The following is a 21,899-nucleotide window of genomic DNA, read 5'->3' on the forward strand; positions in this document are numbered from 1 at the left end:
GCTTCTTTCTGTGCTAAAATTCTGTGAGCCTGTGACAGCTGCGGGGGGGTGGAGGGAAGAAGTGTCTCATACATGTCACACTTGATTTTTTTCCAGCTGAATGATTTTCGTAAGTCACAGTTTGCTGCCCTTCCTACACGCAGCTACAGCACCCGAGGTTCCCTCCACCAAGACATTCAGCACATTGCATTTTAAATGTCTCTTGGTCTGTATCGCCTAGTAGATTGCGAGCAAGTTGAGGGCAAGGACTGATCTCCCTTTGTTCTAGCGCATCACAGGTCATCCAGGTCTACTAATAAATCAGTAAACAAGTAAATGAGTTCTGTACTTACCCATGTGAATTATACAGTATTTTCCGGTCTACTTCTGCATGGCTGGCACCGTTCTGGGTAGCTAGTGTGCACTGGGCAGACAGGCACTGGGTTCTATAAGATTTCTGCAAATAGTGTTGTGAGCATTCCCATCAGGATGGTAAATGTCAAGTTCTTGTCCCTGTCCTTCAGGATGTATGTAGTGCTTTTCGGCCTTATGTGAAGGATGGAAGACTTGGATGCACAAGGGAAAATGACCCAGTTCTCGGTCCTGATGGGAGGACGCATGGCAACAAGTGTGCGATGTGTGCTGAGCTGTTGTAAGTATCATCATCCCCAAGCAGGCCAGCTGGTGGACCTGGTGAGGATGCACTTGGTTTCTGTGCTGAGAACCGGCCCACAGAGAGAGGAAGTTCTATTCCTGAAGCATGTAATCCTTTGTCTTTATAAGATGAAAAAGTCCCTGCTCCCAGAGTGGTTTCTTCTAATTCGTATTATCTGATAAAGTTTCTCAAAAGGAGTGGATGAGGTGGTTAGGCTAGTTATTTAATTCAAGATTCTTAATTTGTTTAATTATAATGACTTGGATACAGTGTTTTTTAAGGCACAATATGTTAAAATTAAAAAGGACTTTCTTGTGAAGTAATCGAGGTCAGTGACTCAACATGCGTTTTTTCATTCAGGCATGTATAGATACTCCTTCTGAAAATGAGTCTAATTTAAAATAAGAACAACAATGATAATAATGTCATGTGACTGAATTCATTATTAGTTTAAAAAGTGAGACTTTCTAAAACTGTTGTGTTAATCCTTCTCTGAGTGCCAGACACTGCTTTGAGCACTGAGACTCAAATATGAATAAGATTCAATCTTTAATATTCTGGCTGCTAAACAAAGCATAGATTCTCTAATCAATCTGCTAAAAAGCCTTAAAGTGCTCTGTTTACATCACTAGATCTTTAAAATCAGGACAAAGAAAGATTTAACAGATTAAAAAGACTTCACACTTGTCTTTAAACAGTTCGCTGTTGTAGAATTCAAGGGCATGTCCTATCAGGTTTACAAATCTGTGACTTTAACTGGTTTCCAGACAGGGAATCATCCTAATTTCCACCTTTTTATCCAGGAGGCATGTACTTCTAGTGCTTAAGCTGCCCTGATTCTGTGATTTTCTCTTTGTTTTCATGCAGTAGCTAAAAAGGAGAATCTGACCTCCCTAACCCCTGGCTGGTTTCTTCCCATTGTTAGAACTAAGATAGTAACACCTATGTCCAAGTTGAGACTGCAAATAGATAACAGATCCAAAAGGACTTAGAGACTCAGTTTATCATAGCCTTTATTAACAAGAGTGCTTTTACATGAAGGCAGACACTTTACAAGGTATAAGAATCTATACGTACAGGTGTGGATGACATTATGTATTTCAAATGCTTAGTTTGGTTTCACCCTTGTCACAGCATTGTTTTAAAGCTGTTGGTTGTGCCTCTTAAAGTGAATTTTCCCGACAGTCTTCTGTTTGTCAATCAGGGAGTCACACCCATCCAGTTTTACAGAACAAAGCCTCTAATTGACTGGCTGTGAGTCACTTTCACACCCATCCTTATCTTTGGCAATTTTCTGGCTCAAACATGCAAGACAGGGAAAAGCTTGTCTCTCCTAAGTGGATGGGTTTAGCAAATCAGAGCAAAGGATGTGAAAGTGCTTAGTGCAGAACTGGACACTGAAAATATGATAAAGCCATAAACTGACCAACTATTTTCTTTTCTTAACAGCTTAAAAGAAGCTAAAGAAAAGGCCAAGCAAACAGGTGAAACCAAAATGCCACGAACCAAAATGCCACGAACCAAAATGCCACGAAGCGCTGAACAGGTAAATTCCTCATCAACACAGTTTGGTTCTTGTGGACATAAATATTAACAAACCTATACTTGAATCTTTAAGGTAATTCATTGTCCTTCATTACTACATTGAACTTTTCCCCTTAATTTTAAAGGTCCCCAAACTGAATTCCTAGTGTATTATTTTTGGCGTATAAATCATTAGATTCAAAGTTAAAACAGAATTTCCCACCTAAAGCTCAAAATATACAATTTCTCTCTCTGCTTAAAAAAAAAACAAACAAGAATACAAGACAAAATTTATGCAAATTAAATTCTGCTTAATTTCCACCAGACTTCTCTTTGACTTAGTGTAAATTAATTTTGCTTTGAATAAATTAAAAAGCAACATAATATAAATTAGATAGGAATAACTTTAAAATTCCAGTCTTTTAAATAGTATATCCATTGCTGTATTTTATGTATAATCCCTTCAACACAAATTGGAGTTACTCATTTTTCCATTATGGTTCTTATGCATTTATAAAGGTCATGCTTCTGATTAAACAAAAATCTCAAATATTGATACTGTGGTTTTTAAAAATACCTTTAAAATTAAGAGTTTTCAAATTATTCAATGATTTACTTTTTCAATCTAGTATAAAAAAATTATTCCTTTTATTAATTGACTAAGCATTGCAGGTAACAGCCTGGATTTCTTAAATCACCAAGGTTATTAAACCCTACTTTCAGTGAGAATGACAGCAGTTACTTTGGTAAATGAGCACCTTTGTTAAGACACCTGAGTTTTAGCCTTAGTTCTATCAAACTCTGGGTGTGTGAAACTGAGCAAGTCGTCTCCTCTCTAGGCCTCAATTTTCTTGTCAGTAAAATAAAGCAGCGGGATAAATGATCTCAGTTTTGACCTCCTGCGGGATTCTGATTCTGTGTTCTGCACCCTTTTGTGCTGCTATAAGAATTCTGTGTTTGTGGATTGTAGGGCACATCTTCCTCATGGGAGATACAGGTCCAGTTTTTGGGAGCTGAGAGCTGACTTCCACGTCATCATGCAGTCCAGTGAAGCAAATGTCCCACCCTAAACAGGGCGATCAGAGTTTAAATTAAGAAACACAGAACATTCAAATTACCAGTAATCTGTTCAACATTCACTGAGATTTGAAAAGTAATTCTTTTTGTGGTGGTTGCTAAATTTAAGTCTAAAACTTAGGGTCACCTTGTGATATTCACCATTTCATTACTTCACCATGAGAGGAGTGTTCTTTTCCCTTGTCTTTCAGCACATCTCAGCGACCTTCCCGTCTTTCTCTGTGGCTGGGGTCATTGTTTTGGTGGGGTCACTGGATATGATTATGTTGAATAGGCCTGCTTTATAATGATGGCTCAATATTTGCCCTGTAATTAACCTGTCAGTGAGGTGATCACTGAGTATTTCTTTAGAATCTCCTTGGATGAATCACAACTTATAAACTGAAATTGCCATTGTTTCTTTCATGGGAATCATTGAGGGTTAATTTTATTACCATGCTAGGATTATCAGGTGACTGTCTTCTGTGTCTGTATTCCTAGATCGTTACAGCCAGGAGGTTCGCAGCACACCCATTGCTCCTCCAAAAATAAGTATCTTCTCATTAGGAGGCAACTAGGATTCTCTTTTAAAGTGTCCTAATGAAATATGAGTTATTATTATCATTTTTTAATCAGAGGATACAGGATCTAGGAAAGGTCCTAAAGAGGATCTATTCACAAAAACCTCCTTGGTGGTGAGATTGAAGTCTCAGAGGTGATGGGGTGTTTGGCTGTGGTCTTCCAGTGAGTTAGAGCCACCAGCCTAGTTGCAGTTCTGACTCTAGAACCACACTCTTAAAAAAAAAAAAAGTTTTTTTCTTTTTTTTTTTTTTATTGAAGTATAGTCAGTTTACAACGTTGTGTCAATTTCTGGTGCACAGCATAATAGTTCAGCCATACATATACATATATTCTTATTCATTATAGGTTCCTATAAGATATTCAATATAATTTCCTATGCTATACAGTACAAACTTGTTTATTTTACATATAGTACTTAGTTTTAATTGAAGTATAATTGACATACAATACCATATTAGTTTCAGGTATACATCAGAGTGACTTGATATATATGTATACATTCAAAATGGTCACCACAAAAAGTCTGGTTATGATCTGTCACCAAAGTTCTTACAATACTATTGACTATATTCCCTATGCTGTACGTAACATCTCCGTGACATTTACTTTATACCTAGAAATGTGCACCTCTTAATCCCCTTCACCTATTTTACCTGCCCTCCCACCCCCCACTCCCCTCTGGCAACCACTAGTTTGTTCTCTGTATCTATGAGTCTGTTTCTGTTTTGTTTGTTCCTTTGTTTTGCTGTAGATTCCACATGTGAGTGAAGTTACATAGTAATCGCCTTCACTGTGTGTCTTATTTCACTTAGCATGATACCCTCTAATACCCCTGAATGTCATCACAAATGGCAAGATTTCATTTTTTCATGGCTAATATTCAAAAGCATATACATGTACACACACACACATGTGTATACAGTGTATATATTTATTGTTTCTTTATCCTTTCATTTATTGATGGACATGTAGGTTGCTTCCATATGTTGACTATTGTAAATAATGCTCCAATGAATAAACCATACTCTTTATGCTCATAGTTTTTTTTTTGGCTGAAATAGGAAGATGAGTCATACAGCTGAAGAAGTCAACAGAGAAGCATTTTTTTATCGGTTATATGATATATATATGCTATCACAAAATGTTTATTGAAATAGATTCTCAAATCTAGAATAATTAGATATATACATACATATATATATATTTATAAATATATTTTAAAGTATAAGTAGTATTTTGATAAGAAAAAAATATATGTTTTTTATAATATATTTATATATATATGTAAAATTAAATATAAGTGTTTTGGTATGCATGCATTTGTTTATATGTATTTTAGCCCTCATCAAATAGAATTTTCAAAATACAGAGAAACCTGAAAATAATGAATCAAAGCATCAATCAGGAAAACTGTATAAACATATCCTGCATTTGGGAGGAAGCACAACCTTTTTAAGGTTTTTGAAGTAAAGATTATCCTTAATGGTCAACATTTCTACATGGGGAGTGAAGGAAAATTAGATCACTCTGAAGTTTTTGCCTGCAGTGTTAGAAATGAACATTGATAGAGGAGGCAGAGTACATAAAATGACCCACAGATCCATGGAGAAAACAAACCAGACTAAGCATGATGCTGCAGGATGCCTTCTGACTCCTTTTTCCTTGCAAACCAAGTAGACTGTTCTTGACTTGTTCCATATTAAGTAGGTTTTGAACGTTTTGAACATCTTATCTCACAGATTCTATATTCTTTTCATTGGCACCATTTTTTTTGTTTTGTTTTGTTTTGTTTTGTCTGCAACATTTTGTTGTGTCTTTGTTGGAACCCCATGACAGATCTATTATTTACTATCTTTTCATGGATTTGAAAGTTAACAAGAACTATCTTGTTTTAGGAACTGTTTGCTCAGCCTTATTCTTTTCTAGGCTCTTTTATCTTTTAATAAATATACTTCATAGTAGATACAGGTACCGAATAATTTGACAATGCAATTACTATTTCTCATTAATTCTCAATATGTCGTGTTCACCATTCCTCATCAATATGAAAGTATTTACCAATCCCTTCGAGCTATGACATCCTTTGACTTTAAATATATGATGTCATTTTCTAGATAAAGGAGTAGAAAAGTGCTAAAGGTAATTATTTGTCTTTTTAAAGAATCTCTGTAAGGAATATGAAAGCCAAGTGAGGGATGGAAGACTTTTCTGTACACGGGAGAGCGACCCCATCCGCGGCCCTGATGGCAAGATGCATGGCAACAAGTGTGCCCTGTGTGCTGAAATCTTGTGAGTATAGATGTGATCTCTGGAGCGATTCAAAAGGTGAAGCAGAGAGACTGACTAAAAGGATGAGTAAGAACAAAGCTGATGGCAAGATTTGTTTTGAGAATTTTTGAGCAAGTTTTATGTCCTCTACCAATCATAATTTATAACACCTAAGATGTGGGCCCGAATGCTGTATATTTATTTTTGAATACAGGTGGATTCTAATTTCCAGTACAATGACTGGATTACGAAATACTTCTTAACGTTCCTTTTGTGACCTTTGTAAGTATTTTTATGAGCTAGTCATCCTACTGAATGAGGGTAAAAGCAATTACCAAGGCTTTGATTTTTTTTTTCCTTCAATAATCACCCCATTGTGACAGAATAGATGTGATGCCCACAAAAAAATTCATGTTCATATGCAAATTGGATTAACTTTATCTTTCCATCTTGGACATCTGACCTTGGGGAAGAGCAACATATAAATTACGGCGTTCGTGAAGCCGTCTCAGACAAGGGCTCATCCACCTTCTTTCAGACCCTTGAACTCTATAAGCTCTTTCCTGTACACTTTCCTGCTGCCTACAGTTCTTCTGTCTTGGCCAGCTAATATCTCCTCTATGGACTGCATTTCAAGATTACCTTTCCTTGGATAAGATCTCCTAAAATCCCTGATTGAAATTCAATCCTTATAACACTTAGTAATTTTATTGCGTAACAATCATCACATTTGGTATTTGTATAATCATTTGTAGGATTATTTGTCGACTCTCAGTCTTCTCCACTGGTCTATAAGGGCTGAGAAGACAGGGTATGTGCTTATATTGTGAACTACTGTACTATATGCCCAGGGCGCTGGCCACTGCTTGCCAAAAAATAATTACTAACTAAATGTTGAATAAATGAGTGAATGAATGAATGTATGAATGAAGATCCCTGCTCTCAAAAAGCTTAAGGCGAATAGCAAAAATAATCCGTAGACACACACACAAACACACCCCTTGCAAAACATGAAAATTATCCTGTAAGAGAAGAAAATTCAGGTATGAAAACACACTGAAAGATGTGGAACTCATTTCCACTTTGACATGTGGGATGTCTTCTTAAAGAAGGTAGAATTTAAGCTGGTGAGATTTAAAAGGGAAGATGAAAAAAAAAAAAAGATTGTTACAGTGGAAGGAAATGGCAAACATGACAGCAAAATGAAAGGAGTTCTTTGGGGAAACAGTGAAGATCTCAGTTTAATAAGGGGCTTCAAGGTGATTTGAAAATGTTTGTTCTAAAACTCAGGAACACTTAGCTGTTTTGCTGCTTGCACCTAAATGGCCATTTTGTAGCATGAAGATTCAAAACATCTATATTCATTGACTTATTCTTGTTTCTTTCTCCAGCAAACAGCGCTTTTTAGAAGAAAAAAATAAAACAGATGAGAACCTGAGAAAGGCTGAAGAAAAAGTTAAAGTTAAAAGAGAAACTGAGGTGAGGATAAGTTTGATCAATTCAGTTATGACTTTTGTGGTGGGTATGTGTGTATTTTACTCTAAAAAGCATTTTCAATATTTATTTTTCTTTTATGACTAATGGGTTTTCTAGAAATTAATCTGTAGTTATTTTGTAAGATTTAGAATAATTATGGCATTTATAATTTTTAGCTCTATTTGGAGGAAATTAAATCATATTAGTAAAATAATTTCACACTCCTAATGAAGGTGATATATCAAAGCTTTATCTAAATTCAAAGTTGGATAAATGTTCTTCTCCAGATGTGTGACAGTTGTTTTGGAGGTTTTCATTTCAAAAGCAATACCAGTGTAAAATTTTAATATGCTCCCTTTAAAATCATACTACATTCTATTTTTCAAACATCTTTTAGATAGTCCTCTGCCTTTTTTCTAGTGCTACCATTTTAGCTCAGATACCTACTGTCTCCTTTGTATGGATGCATTAGCATCCTTCCGGTTCTCTGTACTTCTAGCCAACATTTTCAATCAAGATTCATCTCCCATGCTGTTCTCAAAGAGTAGGAAATATTTCCATGAACCAATGGCATTATGAAAATCTAACACTTAAAGGTGTTCTAGAGTGTATGTGGATCATTCCACTCCATGAAGAAACCCTATTTAACTTGTTTCTTACAGAGCGTTATCCCACCCACTATGACGTACAGTTCACAGTTTCATAAAATAGTCTGTTCCATTCGTTCACCTTTTGCCCTCACGTAACTCTACCTTATTGAGGAGGCCTCTTCCAACTGCTTTCATCTCTTCAATCCTAGGTTACAAAGTCCTTTTAATTTTAGTTGTCACATATCCCTTGACTATCCTTTTATCTTTCATTTCCAATTTTTCCCTTTCTCTCTCTCTCTCTCCCTTCTGTTCTTTTTCTCTTCCTTCTTTTTCTTTCTTTCTTTGATCTTTTCCTTCTCCCACCCTTCCTCTCATCCTTCCCCCCTCCCTCCCTTCCTTTCTTTTCTTCTATGGTTTCCCTAACTTGAGACTTTAGTGACTTTAATCCTTCACACATCTGACTGGATAGCCTTTATAAAACAAAGATTTGATTATGTCCTTCTCTGCTATAAATATCATTTTCCCATGTCCTAAGAATAAAGTCCAAATTCCTTTCAAAGTTTAGTGGTGTGATTTTGATTTATCTTCAAGGTCCCCTCTTTGACCAGCTAATTATTTAGTCACTATACCCATGGCTGTAATAAATTACATCAAAATAATGTGTTCTCTTCTGCCTCTATGTCTCTGCATTTCAGAATTCCTCTTGGAAGACCTTTTTGACATGTTGTTTTCCTACACATATCCTAAAGAGACAACTCAGATATAAGCTCTTCTGTGAACTTCCTTGAACATTCTTTCCTTTGAGCTGCTACACACTTAATTTAGACCTCGGTCAATTCTGATAGGTTTTTATATTGCAATTCCTTATTCTTTTCACTTGATATAAGAGCTAGATCACATTCATACTTAACCCCTTAAATGTAATAGATTTGTTGAATAGTTAAATGAATGAATATTACAAGAGAAATATCACAAAATTTTGGGGTAATCCTAAATCCTAAAAGTTTTATTTTTTATCCTTAATTCCTCTTTTCCAGTTATCTTTGATAAAGAGCATCTATAACTTATAAGCAGAGAACCATACCTAAACTGTCTCATTTTCATTATTCAGAAACTCTGCAGTCAATTTCAGGATCATGCAAAGGACGGAATACTTTTCTGTACCAGAGAAAATGACCCTGTTCGTGGTCCAGACGGGAAAATACATGGCAATTTGTGTTCCATGTGTCAAGCCTTCTAGTGAGTACAGTTTTAGAATGCCCAGGAGGGAAGGGACTCTACAGTAATCTAATAGAACTAGCTTGTTTCACAGATGGGGAAACTGTGGCTCGGAATTGGGAAGGGAGTTGAAGAAGCTACACTGAGAATGTTAGTAACAGAGCTGGGGTTAAGTGCCTACAGCTATTTATTCCAGGATGTCTGTTTTCCCCAAGCACTCATTCTCTTAGTGCTGGGATATCCTGACTGGTGCAAATATCAAATTCTCCCCTACTGCTGAAGCTCACATGTGAACCTGTTGTACAAGTCTGTAGGCATCTCATCTTCCAGAGGGGTTAGGACCCAAAGTTAACCCTTACTGCAGAAAATGATTATTAAAGCTGCCTATGAAACCACCATGAAAAAAAATTACAGTGAATGTTACTTTATATAATGTGACATTTCTCAATAAGTTATAACTGAGTTTGGTTTCAAAATTTGAGATTCCTCTCAGTTTATCTGGTTGAGCTGGGATTAAGTAGTTGACTTACATTTAAAATCTATGGCCTTTTGTTTTGCCTGACAACCATGTTTGGTTGAAATGCCATCAGTTAACTGTACGTATCCTCCAATTCCACTGTACAAAGCAAACCTAAGGCTCACTTAGTTTATCAAAGTATGGAAATGATTGGCCTTTTTCAGCCTGCCTTACATTGCCTTTTATATAACACAGCCGTGAGTAAGCAATACACATAAATCGAATTAATCGAGTTAGTGTGTGCACAATGTTGTAGGAAGAGCATAGACTTGAGGGGAGAGAGCTTAGCTGTCGTTTCCTGACAGTGTAGCCAAAGCCCTCACTGCCTCACCTTCTCCCTGTGGAACAAGGGGACTAGTCCGTGTGCTGTGTGAAGGCCACTTTCAGCCTCCAGGTGCAACGCCATGATGGTACTTGTTTTGATATCTCGTTGGTGGGCACTGATGGTGTTTCTTTTCTGACCACAGCCAAGAAAGGTAACTTCCAGAAAGCAAATTTTCCAGACCCATAGCTATTCCTATCTTTCAGGGATAAGCAGAAACTCTAAAGAAGTTACAGTATCTCATCAGACTTGGGCTGCTCTGTCGCCTGTCACTGATACGCAGTGATGAAAGGGCAATGTTGCTGCTTCCTCAGGAGGGGGCACAGACTAGCGATGCAGGAATGTGGAGAAACCACTGCCTGGGTTTGGTCCTAGGCTCCCTTTTGTTTTCTCTCTCATTCAGCCAAGCAGAAGCTGAAGAAAAGAAAAAGGCTGAAGCAAAAGCAAGAAATAAAAGACAACCTGGAAAAGCACCCTCATATGCAGTGAGTAGACTATAATTTGAACACACTTCAAAGAGCCTAAAGGCTGGAATATTGCCCTGCGAAAATTCTCAGAAAATCCTAACCCTTCAATCTGGGGATGACACTGAGATGAATGCTCTGGGAGACTGATCAATTCTTGCTGCTTCAGAGACCAACTCTGTACAATAAAAAGAACTTATTTGAAGTTTGAAAAACTCAGGACTAGTTCTAGTTTCATCACTTGTGGACTGTGCTCACTTCTGCTAACCACTTTCCAGAGACACTTCGTGTACATTTTCTACGTGTGAATTTTTAAAATCTCACATCTGAGCTGAGTTAAAAATAGCTTGCACACACACGCACACAAAACATGGTTTTGGCCTTTGAAATGTTACAATATTCATTTCCATGGCCTTATATAAGTTAGCCTAACCTTTTATTTAGATGATAAAAGTCTCCTACTCTTCCCTCTAGGTTCTATTCCTTTTCTTATCCAAACACCCTCCCTAATGAAGCTGGAGTAAAGTTTGAAAATATTAACCAGATCACAACACTGCTCTTCGCTTTCCTTAAAACGCACAAATAGCTCATTATTCACTAAAGGATGCATTTCCGTCTCCTTATCTCTTTCCTTATTTAGCGCCTTACCCTCATTCAGAAATTTATGTTCTGCTATACACCGTAAAGTTTCCAACCTGCGCTTCTCAGCTTATTTGAGCCATCTAAAATGCGTATTTCTCAACCAGGAAAATCCAATTTACTCGTCATGGTCTCACACAAATTATTCCAGTTCCTCGACACCTTCCCTGATTTCCACAATCAGATTTCATGGTCCCAACCTCTGAGTTCCCAGGTTCTCTTGTACCTGTAAGTTTGCACTTATTTTACTGTTTAGATTATGGTGGCATTCATTTGTCTACCTCTTACTTTATCCTGTGCCATCCTATTATGTCTTATTTATTTCCATCCCTTAGCCAATCACGAGTTCTGTTTGCTGAACTGAATTTTATATTCGAAATAAACAGAGATAAAATCTTGGGCTCAAAGATGAGTTTCTACCAGTGTAGATGTTGCAAACTTCTGCTTTGAATGGGAATAAAATGAATGTCCAAATTACTTTATCTTGGCAGGAGCTGTGCAGTGAATATCGCAAGTTGCTGAGAAATGGAAAACTGCCTTGCACCAGAGAGAATGACCCCATCCGGGGCCCAGACGGGAAGATGCATGGCAACACCTGCTCCATGTGTGAGGCCTTCTTGTGAGTAGTTTTGCAGCTGGAAAAATGAGGGAGGGGTTTGTCCTTCTGCTTCACATTTTTTTTGAGCTTTATTATATTTTGTTTCTTAAATTGTGTCTGTTTCTTGTCAATGGCATTTTGTGACACGTTTTTGCACAGTGTCATAATTAGCAAAGAATGATTCCTACGTATAATCACTGAGTTCCTGTGGAAGTGGAAACAATATAAAACAAGGATCCAACTCTTGCAGAGCAGGATATGAAATCACATGACAAAGCAGAAGCATTTCAATATGCCAAATCAGTTCATACCCAGCATATAATATGGAATATATATGTACTTATATAAACTGTAATAATTAAATGACATTTGCATATTTCAGATCACATTCAGTCTGGAGACTCTATGATTCTTACTCATCTCTTTTTAAAATCACTTTCTTTTAGCCAAGCAGAGAAAAAAGAAAAGAAACAGAAGGAAGCAGAATCAAGAAACAAAAGGCAATCTGAGAATACAGCTTCCTTTGAGGTGAGGGGACCTTCTCTAACAAGTCAGAGGCATATGAACCTGGGGAATCATAGATGGCATTCAGAGAACCCCAAAATTCCCTGAAACTGTATGAAACATTTACACAGTTTGTGTCAGTATTTGTTTACAGGTGTGCATGTACACATGTGCATATGTGACTATTTCTAGGTTGAGGATCTGTAACTTTTATCATTTAAAAATATTCATGTCTTCAAAGTTATGAACTATTCTAAAATTAGCCAATTGCTGACCCCCATTTAAGAAAAAAAAGTCTACACTTCAGCTCTTTCTGCAGTCTGATCCAACCTGTGTTCAGTACTTCAGACTTGCCTCCTTGATGTCACAGGAGCTGTGCAGAGAATACCGCAAATCTAGGAAGAATGGACAGCTGCTGTGCACCAGAGAGAATGACCCCATCAAGGGCCCAGATGGGAAGATGCATGGCAACACCTGCTCCATGTGTGAGGCCTTCTTGTGAGTAGAGCTCAGGGCTTCTGAGGGGGTGGGGACACCTGCTAAGGGAAGTGTTCACATAACGGTGCATAATACATTTTCCTCTTCAATGTAGCATTCAGTTTGGGGTGTCACATTTAAATGTACTGAAAAACAAACAAACAAATCACAAAATCTAAAAGCAGGTGGAGAGCTTTCAGATGATAACTATCGAGATATAAAGAGACGCAAAATAGCTTCAGGACACTTCAGAAGGAACTCAGAATCCGTTTTTCAGAGAGGAGAATACCCTGTGATAACCATACTAATTGCTTTTAGTTTTCTGAAGGATTATCAGCTGAAATAGGAAGTACACGCGATTACTTGTAATATATCATTATGGTGCAGGGCAAATTTGGGGAGTTTTTGTTTTGGTTCGGTTCACTATTTTCCTTTCTACTCATTGCGTGTGACCTCAAGAATAGAATTAAAATTGATGAGATGTATAGGGAGACAGATCTGAGCACAATATGAAGATGAATGTTGCAACACAGTAGAGGAAGGCTGCTTCAGGAATGATTTTATTGTGCAGGAGTTGGATACCCATTTATAGGGGACTAAAGTCTGCCTTTAGAATAGGTAAAATGGTGTATTCTCTCAAACGAGAGTCTATGATACTCCTTAAGTCTTTTAACCTTTGTCCCAAGGGATACTCTAATTTTCTATAAGCCCAGAATCTCTGAAAGGATTCAGTCACTCAGTCTTCCCTGGTGGAGAGCAATATAACCCAACAGACGTGTCCCGCAGTGTAGGTGAGCCAGAGAAGCATGAAAAATCTGTTGGGCTGAAGTCAAAACGATGACCATAGTGTTATCATAACCAACATTTACTGAAGGCATATAATTGGCATATACTAGCTAAGGGCTTTGCTGCCTAATCTCATTTAATCTTCACAACAAAATGAAATGGGTTCTGTATTATCACAAGTTATAGATGAAAAAATTAAGGCCCGGAGAAGATGAGAATGAGGAAAATTTCGGCAAAGGAAAAATAAAGAAAATATTTCTCATTGTAGGGTGTAGACAGGGTATAATTATTTAGCAAAGCTATCATCAACTTCAGGTAGATTCGTTTGCCTGTATTTAGGTTTCTTTTTTCCATCTGTTTTTCTTTTTTTTTTTTTTATAACATTTTTTATTGATTTATAATCATTTTACAATGTTGTGTCAAATTCCAGTGTTCAGCACAATTTTTCAGTTATTCATGGACATATACACACTCATTGTCACATTTTTTTCTCTCCATCTGTTTTTCTTTACCATTAATCATTCAGAGATAAGGAAGTAATTCTGCCACCTAGTGGTCAGCTCTGCTGTTTCCTCTGATAATTTTCCATTATGAAAAGAAAATGCTTCTTAAATTTTAGTCAACTTAGACTCATGGTAAAGTTTAGATCAGTTTAGATCAGTTTCCATATAAAGAAGTATAAGAAACCCCACAATTTTGCAGCTATTTTAGTTATTTTATTCCATCAATATAAAAATTCCTCATCAAACTAAGGTTTTATTACCTCATATTTAATGGATATGTTAGTAAAGGCTATTGGCTTAAGAATCATACTCCCCTCCATAATCATTTCATGCACACTTTCAAAGCATACACAAATAGTGTTTTAAAAGTTTCAATTTGCTCAATGAGCAATTTTTATGTTGATTGGAACATAAAATATTTTAACAAGTTATTTAATATTTTTTGTCTCTACAACATGACTGAATTATTTGCATTAAACATGCAGTTACTCTATAGACTGAGTATATTAACTAACAGTGTTGCAAGCTGAGTTTCTCATTTCATTTCCATCATATGCCTATTTTTGGAGGGCTCACTTTAAAAAATAATTACAGTGCTGATAATACCGATCATTTACATCGGTCACTTTATTATGTCCCAGATACTTATTCTAATTGCTTTACATGTATATCAACTCAGTTAATGCTCACAACAGTCCCATGAGAAAAGTATTCTTAATACCTCTCCTATCCCCCTGCTCCCTTTCCCCATTTATAGATGAGGAAGGCAGAGAGACGTTAAGACACGTTTTGTGTTCCTTATTCAGTCTGGCTGCAGAGTTTCTTCTTAATCACCATGCTGTACTGCCTCCCAGAAACCAAATACCACCACTTTATAAACAGTTTGCATCTTTTGCACATGCGAAAGAATCAGCAAGTAATAAAGTCTTAAATTGCAGTCTATTTGCTGGGAAGCTAAATATGTTTACTCATTAATTAAGGGATATTCTCTTGCATATCATTCTGTTGAGATGTGATAAATCAATCTGTTATCCAAAAATATACAAATTACTATGAGTGGATCTTTGGAGTTGCTTGACGATAGTCAAAGCAATGAATGATCAACTTGTGAATGTTAAGTATCTACCTCCCTACCATATTAAGATTCATTTCTGTTTTCTCTCTCTTTTTTTCCTGTTTCTTATAGTCAACAAGAAGAAAAAGCAAGAAAAAAGGCTAAAAGAGAAGCTGCGGGGGTAATTATCTCAGGAATGTTCATGTTATACCAACATTTTTTTCTCTCCTCCATACTTTTATTTTAGATATATCCTCCTTAGCTTTCATGTGTTTTTTCCTCTTTTTTTCTCAGCCTTTTAAAGATAAATGAAGGCTCACAGTGTTCTTTTTTTGCCTGCATATTATTTTTAAAATGTCTAGCTTTATTGAGATATGACTGGCATTTAACACTGTGTAAGTTTGTGTAGCTTGTTGCTTTGGTACATTTCTATAATGCAAAATCATTGCCCCCGTAGCGCTGGATAACATTTCCATCATGTCACATAATTACATTTGTATTTTGTGGTGAGAACATTTAAGATGTACCTTCGTAGCACCTTTCAGGTATATAACACAGTATGGTTAACTGCAGTCACCATGTTGTACGTTAGGTCCCCAGAACTTACGCATCCTACAGCTGCAAGTTTGTACCCCTGACCGCTTTCACCCAGCCCCCACTCCCCCGCCCCTGGCAGCACCGCTTTCTATTTCTGTGAATGTGGCTTTTACATTCCACAGATAAGTGATGCCACACAGTATTTCTCTTTCTGTATCTGACTTATTTAGCACAACACCCTCAGGTTTTACCCAAATTGTTGTAAACGGCAGGATTTCCTTCTTTCTCATGAAGGCTCATTAGTAGTCTCGGTTTTTCCAGAAAGCCCCTCCTTGAGGCCTGTTGAATCTCCTCACCTTTGATCTTTCATAGCTTTTATAGACCGTGATGTGCAACACAACATACACACATATATTTCATATCCGTCTCCATCAATTTCGTCAGCTTTCTTCTGTACCTAGATTACAAGCACCCTCAGGAGAATGTCTATGATAAATATTTACACACCCACCAGTGTCAGCACAATGCTGAGGCCATGCCAGAAGCCTTTTAAATGCTAACTGATTCACTGCTACATGCAATCATTTTTCTTCTTTCCTCTTACTCTGCATTACTTACTCGTCATAAACAGACAAAAGCATAGGAAGGGTAGAAAACCAAGCTGAGAAAACGTTTTCTTCATTTTGCAGGAACTCTGCAGTGAATTTAGGAGCCAACTGAGGAACGGAATGCTCATATGCACCAGGGAGAATGACCCTGTCCGTGGCCCAGATGGCAAGATGCACGGAAACAAGTGTGCAATGTGTGCCAGCATGTTGTGAGTGTCTCTGCACCTCCTCACCACTGACCATCCCTGAGTCTCAGTCTCTTTGTAAATGTATAGAATATGTACCATGGTTTGTATGAGACATCATTTTAAAAGCCCATGGACAAGGAATTATGTAATATTTAATCACTTTTCTCCATTCGGTCATCTTTCTTCTAGCTAAGTCAGGAAAGAGTCTTAATATATGGGAGCAGGTTTTTAACACTTGATAATCATCACTCATAACAAAGAGAGCAGAAGATGGATGATCTGGGTGGGATTGTCTCTCTGGTCTCTCACTCCTGAAATTTTGATTCTGTGAGTATATTCAGATACTGGTTAAGGGAAAACCGGTTGGGCAGAGGTCTATGGGGCCAGCGTGTAAACACGTCTAAAATAGCCTGAACAAGAAATGGAACAGAGTGGGTTGTACTTACCTTTTCAGGAGCATTACTACAGGCAAGTGAAATAAATACTTTGCTAAGTGGCTTAAAGAGTGAAATCCCCAAGAGTTCGGCCACGTAACAGACATTTACTAAAATGTCCTCTTGAGTAGAGCCCCACTGTGTGGGACGATAGAGATGCTGATTGTCACCACCTCTGCTTCTTTTCCTTGTAAGACTCCCAATTCCCTCCCAAGCCTCACACTAAAATACATGCTCAGAAAAATATTCAAATAATATCTGTTTAAAGAGTTTCAAAGTTGTTTCCCTTTAACTTTCACATGTCTTGGTCTCATCTTAAGTATATGCACACAGCTTGACAGAGGCAGCCAGTAGATTAAACGGGCCCTGAGATTCAAGAAATCAGGGCTCTCCTCCCACCTGCCGCATCTGCTGGGGCTGTGGTAATGACTATATCAGAGGTAATAAACGCTAAGATCTTTCTAGTGCTGACAGGCTACGTGCCACTAAAAACATAACAAGAATGCCAACATCTTAGGCTCATGATCGACCTCCAAAAATTACTGGTTGAATCTTTTTGGACTTGAATCATAATTGCACTCTAAAACTTGAATTTCAGTGCAATTAAAATAATATTTAAAATTTAATTTTATAGTGAAACATGGTTTATTTTGATTAGGGGCCTGTCATCTGACCTGGTATCACCCCTTGCTCTCATCATTCATGCAGTGGCTATTTAGATAGAAAAAGCTGCACAATTAAAAAAAGTCAAGGCAACTGTGGCTTTTTTCAGATCATTGATTGAAATCACTGACTGATACGTAAAAGACTCCTCGAAGTTCACATACTGATGAAAAAGCATGTTAGTTTTATATTTCTAAGAGGGATTGGAAACTACTGAATTAATCTGCATTACTGGGCAAAGTATGAGCACCTCTTGACTGGATAAATTTGTACTAAAGACTTAATATGACCTTTGGTCTGGAAGATCCTCCTTCCTTCTTAAAATATATTACCAAATAAAACAGATGAATGGTGATTACTAAGGAAATTATTTCATATATATTACAAATATTAGCAGCCAGATTTTGATTGTTTTAGAGAGGAGGAATTGTTTCTCAGAATCTCCTTTATACAACATAAGCAAATCGACAAATATCTTGATTAACTACTAGTGATAGTTATTGGGATATTATATAGTTCATGATCTACAGATGTTTAAGTCCATAAGATTAAAAATATATATATGTTACCAAAGAGAATGGGAAATTGTAGTTAGCTTGTATCTTTTTTTATTGCAGCAAACTTGAAGAAGAAGAGAAGAAAAAAAATGGCAAGGAAAAAAAGGAGAAAGCTGAGGCTGAGAAGGTTAAGAGAGAAGCAATACAGGTAGTTGTTCCAGACGATCAGAACCACAAAAATAGCCCGTTCCCTCCAGGCAAGGCTCCCGCCATCTCCTCCAAAATGTATTTAGATTCTCATATATAAGAAGATCCCTTCTTCCTTATTCAGTTTATTCACCTCAAATCTTACCTAGCTGCTTGCACATTTGAGAAGAAGCCGATCACCCTTTTCTCCACTGACCATGTGAATTATAGTGCCCCACGAAAGAAGTGTATACACACTGCTGTCTTGTCTGAATGCAAACCATTACAGGCAGATTTTAGAATTTTCTCCATATCTTTTTGTATAAGGGTGTTTAGTTAAAAAACAAAACAAAACACAAACCTAGGTTTTTCATCCCAGTTGACTGTAAGATTTTGGGAAAATAACTTAAAAGCATCTTTGAGCCTTGGGTTTGTTTTCTGTAACATCTCACAGGATGATGGTGATGACAATGACGGTGGTCATGGTATTAATTATTTGCTACTGTATGACATGTGATATTACAATTTTATAACTGATCTTTGTAGTAACTATTCAAGGTACATATCTGTATTTTATGGAAGAGGAACTGGAGGCTCAGATAAGAAGTTAGGATGCACACAGGATGTATACATATGTATATTTACACACACAGACAGTAATTGGAGAGCTAACAATGGAACCACAAGTTCTGGCTTTGAAGCCCATGATGCCCTTTAGATGTTGCACCCTACTTGCATTTGTGTAATTCCTGTGGGCTATACCTCAGGTCTTCATGACTCCTTTCCTTTATCCTTATCTAATTTGGAAGCTCTCATTTCTTTCTGCTCTCACCTTTGATCCCTACAGTCTACTCTCAACTCGGAAGCCAAAGGAATTATTTACTGCCCAGTGGTTTCTCATCTCACTCAGAACAAGAATCAAGGTCCTTCTGGTGACTTACAATGCCGTATGTGATCTGACCTCGGCCGCCTCTCAGGTGGCATTTCCTACCCAATGCTCCCCTTGTGCCAGCCACACTGGTCACCTGATTGCTTCTTGAACACGCTAATCATTGATTCATGGCTTCGCATCTCGTGAACTCAGTAGGACTGTCATTAAAAACCTAGATCCTGGACTCACATTGTCAGGGTTCAGTACTCACTCTATCTATCTTCCAACCAGTAAAGTCAAACAGTTAGCGTCTTGATGTCTTAGTTTCCTTAGTTTATAAAATAATAATAGAATTATTATTATGGTTATTATTTTTATGGAGGTTCCAAGGAACTTAACATGTATAACAGCACAGTCCCCCACATATTTAAGTCCTCAATAGTATACATACAATGAACTCTATTTTCTATATGGATTTTCTCCTACTAAGTCATGAATGTTCATTCTCTATCAATTAAAATTCTGGCCACCTTTCATGGCTCAGCATAAATATTTCCCGTTCCCTAAAGATTTTCCCCATTTATATTGAATAGCTCTATCATCTGTCGGCAATTTTTCTTTATTTCTCAATTACACCATTTTTTAGCGTAACTTATAGACACTTCTATGTATTTTCTCCAAAGAAACTAAAAACTCCTTGTTAGCTTTTTATTGTTGCTGTAACAAATTACTGCAAACTTGGTGGCTTAAAAGACAAGACAAATATGGTTTTATGGTTCTTTAGGTTAAAACTCTGACATAGATCTCAATGGACTAAATCAAAGAGTTGGTAAGACTGCATTCCTTTCTGGAATCTCTAGGGGAGAATCTGTCTGTTTGCTTTTTGGCTCTTGGACCCCTTCCACCAAAGCGAACCACACTGCATCTCTAATTGTTCTGTAGTCGCCTCTCCCTCTCCCACTCTTCCGTCTTATTCTTCTAGTTTCTAAGACTGACCCTTGTGATTACATTGGGCACCACAGAATCATCCAGGATAATATCCTCATCTCAAGGTCCTCTACTCAATCACATCTGCAATGTCCCTTTTACCCTACAGGATAACATATTCACAGGTCTTGGGTATTACAGTTGGACAAATTCACGCGGAGGGAGCTATTACTCGGCCAACCACAAATTCCTCCACAAAAAGGACAGTAAATTCTTCTTCTTTGTATCTCTCACAGTGCCTAGCCCAGAATCATATTTGAATTCAACTGAAGGTTTTCTAATAAACTAAGTGACAGCAATTGTATATTCCAACTAATGTATGACCTAGGTCTCTGAAAAGCATCTCAGCTAATGTCGACCTTCTGCATCACCTTTCTGATGCATCCATTATGTGTGGGGCACTAGATCATAGTTTTCAAAGGGAGCAACGTGGAGGAAGCTTTCCAGTACTTAGCTATGTGATTCTTAAGGCGTCCCTCTCTTGGCAGGAGCTGTGCCGTGACTACCGTAACTATGTGAGGAACGGACGCCTTCCCTGCACCAGAGAGAACGACCCCATCGAGGGCCTAGACGGGAAGATGCACGGCAACACCTGCTCCATGTGTGAGGCCTTCTTGTGAGTAGAGCTGCAGTCACTGCCCCTGCTGATGCAGGAGGAGATGGGCCTGTGGTGGGCACAAGAGATGATGCTGAAAGTTTCCTCCAGGAGGGATGTAGTGAAGGCTAGCTTTGCACTGAGTTCGGGGACTTACTATTATAAAGCCATATACTTAGTGCTTTTCTTTGTAGTGTTCTCAGTTTCTGAAAGGTATGTGAATTGCCATCGGGGAGGACCATGTGCTACGGGCAAGTCCCCCCAGAGTGAGTGGCACACAAGGACTGGGGTTTCTGCTCTCTGCATCCATGCTGCCGTGAATAGTCCACAGATACTGTCGCTAGGTGCCAACAAATCGATAATTTGCTAACATCTAGTCATTTTTAAGTACCCTAAGTGTTTTCTGGGGAGAAGGACAGTATCTTTGTTTTCTGAAAGAATACAGTAGTGGGAATTTATTTACTGATTTGCCCTGGCGTGTGTGTCTCATCCTCTAAGCAACATTAAAAACAAGAACAATATATAGAGAGGCGTGCACTTGCCTTTCTGCTCCCAAGCTGGCTTGGCAGAGGTGCGGAAGTAACGGAACATTTCCATCTAGAGAGATTTCCCTTTGGGATCGTACGTATTGGGTGCTGGGAATGATCCCCCCCCCTTTTCTTACAGCCAGCAAGAAGCAAGAGAAAAAGAAGCTGAATCTAGAACAAGAGTGAAGAGAGAAGCTGAAAAGGTAGCTGTCCTGAAAGGTTCACACCACAGCGGAAGGATGATGTTTGCAATTGTTCCTTTAAAACTAACTCGAGGAACCACTGAAGGCCTATGTGAGACAACTCAAAAGTTCATTGAGTCTAGGGGGTGACAAAATTTCCTTGAAGGGCCAGACAGTAGTTATTGTAGCTTGTGGCTATTCAGTCTGTCACAACCACTCGACGCTGCGATTGTAGCTCTAAAGCAGCCAGAGATAATATGCAAACAAACAGGCATGGCTGTGTTCCAGCAAAACCTGAACTCCACACACAGAAAAAGTGGTGGGCCACATTTTGCTCACAGGTCGTAGTGTAGTTTGCAAACATCTGATTTACTCCATTGCCATATTTTTAAATGAAGATTTAAAACCCAGA

The 21,899-nt window shown here is 37.8% G+C and overlaps 2 protein-coding genes across 2 annotated transcripts in view; one reads left to right on the forward strand and one right to left on the reverse strand.

The window, feature by feature from the left end:
• The window catches only part of SPINK5 (serine peptidase inhibitor Kazal type 5), a 62,788-nt gene that overhangs the window by 17,023 nt on the left and 23,866 nt on the right, over positions 1 to 21,899 (forward strand). Inside the window, exons 7-20 of the mRNA XM_064484420.1 lie at positions 504 to 631; positions 2,084 to 2,180; positions 5,958 to 6,085; positions 7,456 to 7,543; positions 9,242 to 9,369; positions 10,591 to 10,672; positions 11,782 to 11,909; positions 12,335 to 12,416; positions 12,763 to 12,890; positions 15,345 to 15,393; positions 16,439 to 16,566; positions 18,260 to 18,347; positions 20,672 to 20,799; positions 21,445 to 21,508. Coding sequence (XP_064340490.1) covers positions 504 to 631; positions 2,084 to 2,180; positions 5,958 to 6,085; positions 7,456 to 7,543; positions 9,242 to 9,369; positions 10,591 to 10,672; positions 11,782 to 11,909; positions 12,335 to 12,416; positions 12,763 to 12,890; positions 15,345 to 15,393; positions 16,439 to 16,566; positions 18,260 to 18,347; positions 20,672 to 20,799; positions 21,445 to 21,508 — 1,446 coding nt within the window. The remainder of the gene's footprint in view (positions 1 to 503; positions 632 to 2,083; positions 2,181 to 5,957; positions 6,086 to 7,455; positions 7,544 to 9,241; positions 9,370 to 10,590; positions 10,673 to 11,781; positions 11,910 to 12,334; positions 12,417 to 12,762; positions 12,891 to 15,344; positions 15,394 to 16,438; positions 16,567 to 18,259; positions 18,348 to 20,671; positions 20,800 to 21,444; positions 21,509 to 21,899) is intronic.
• The window catches only part of LOC105097008 (uncharacterized), a 269,473-nt gene continuing 249,204 nt past the window's right edge, over positions 1,631 to 21,899 (reverse strand). Inside the window, exon 14 of the mRNA XM_064484423.1 lies at positions 1,631 to 3,224. The gene's annotated coding sequence lies outside the window, so the exon portion shown is untranslated. The remainder of the gene's footprint in view (positions 3,225 to 21,899) is intronic.

This window comes from Camelus dromedarius, chromosome 3 (assembly GCF_036321535.1).
Source record: "Camelus dromedarius isolate mCamDro1 chromosome 3, mCamDro1.pat, whole genome shotgun sequence".
NCBI lineage: Eukaryota > Metazoa > Chordata > Mammalia > Artiodactyla > Camelidae > Camelus > Camelus dromedarius.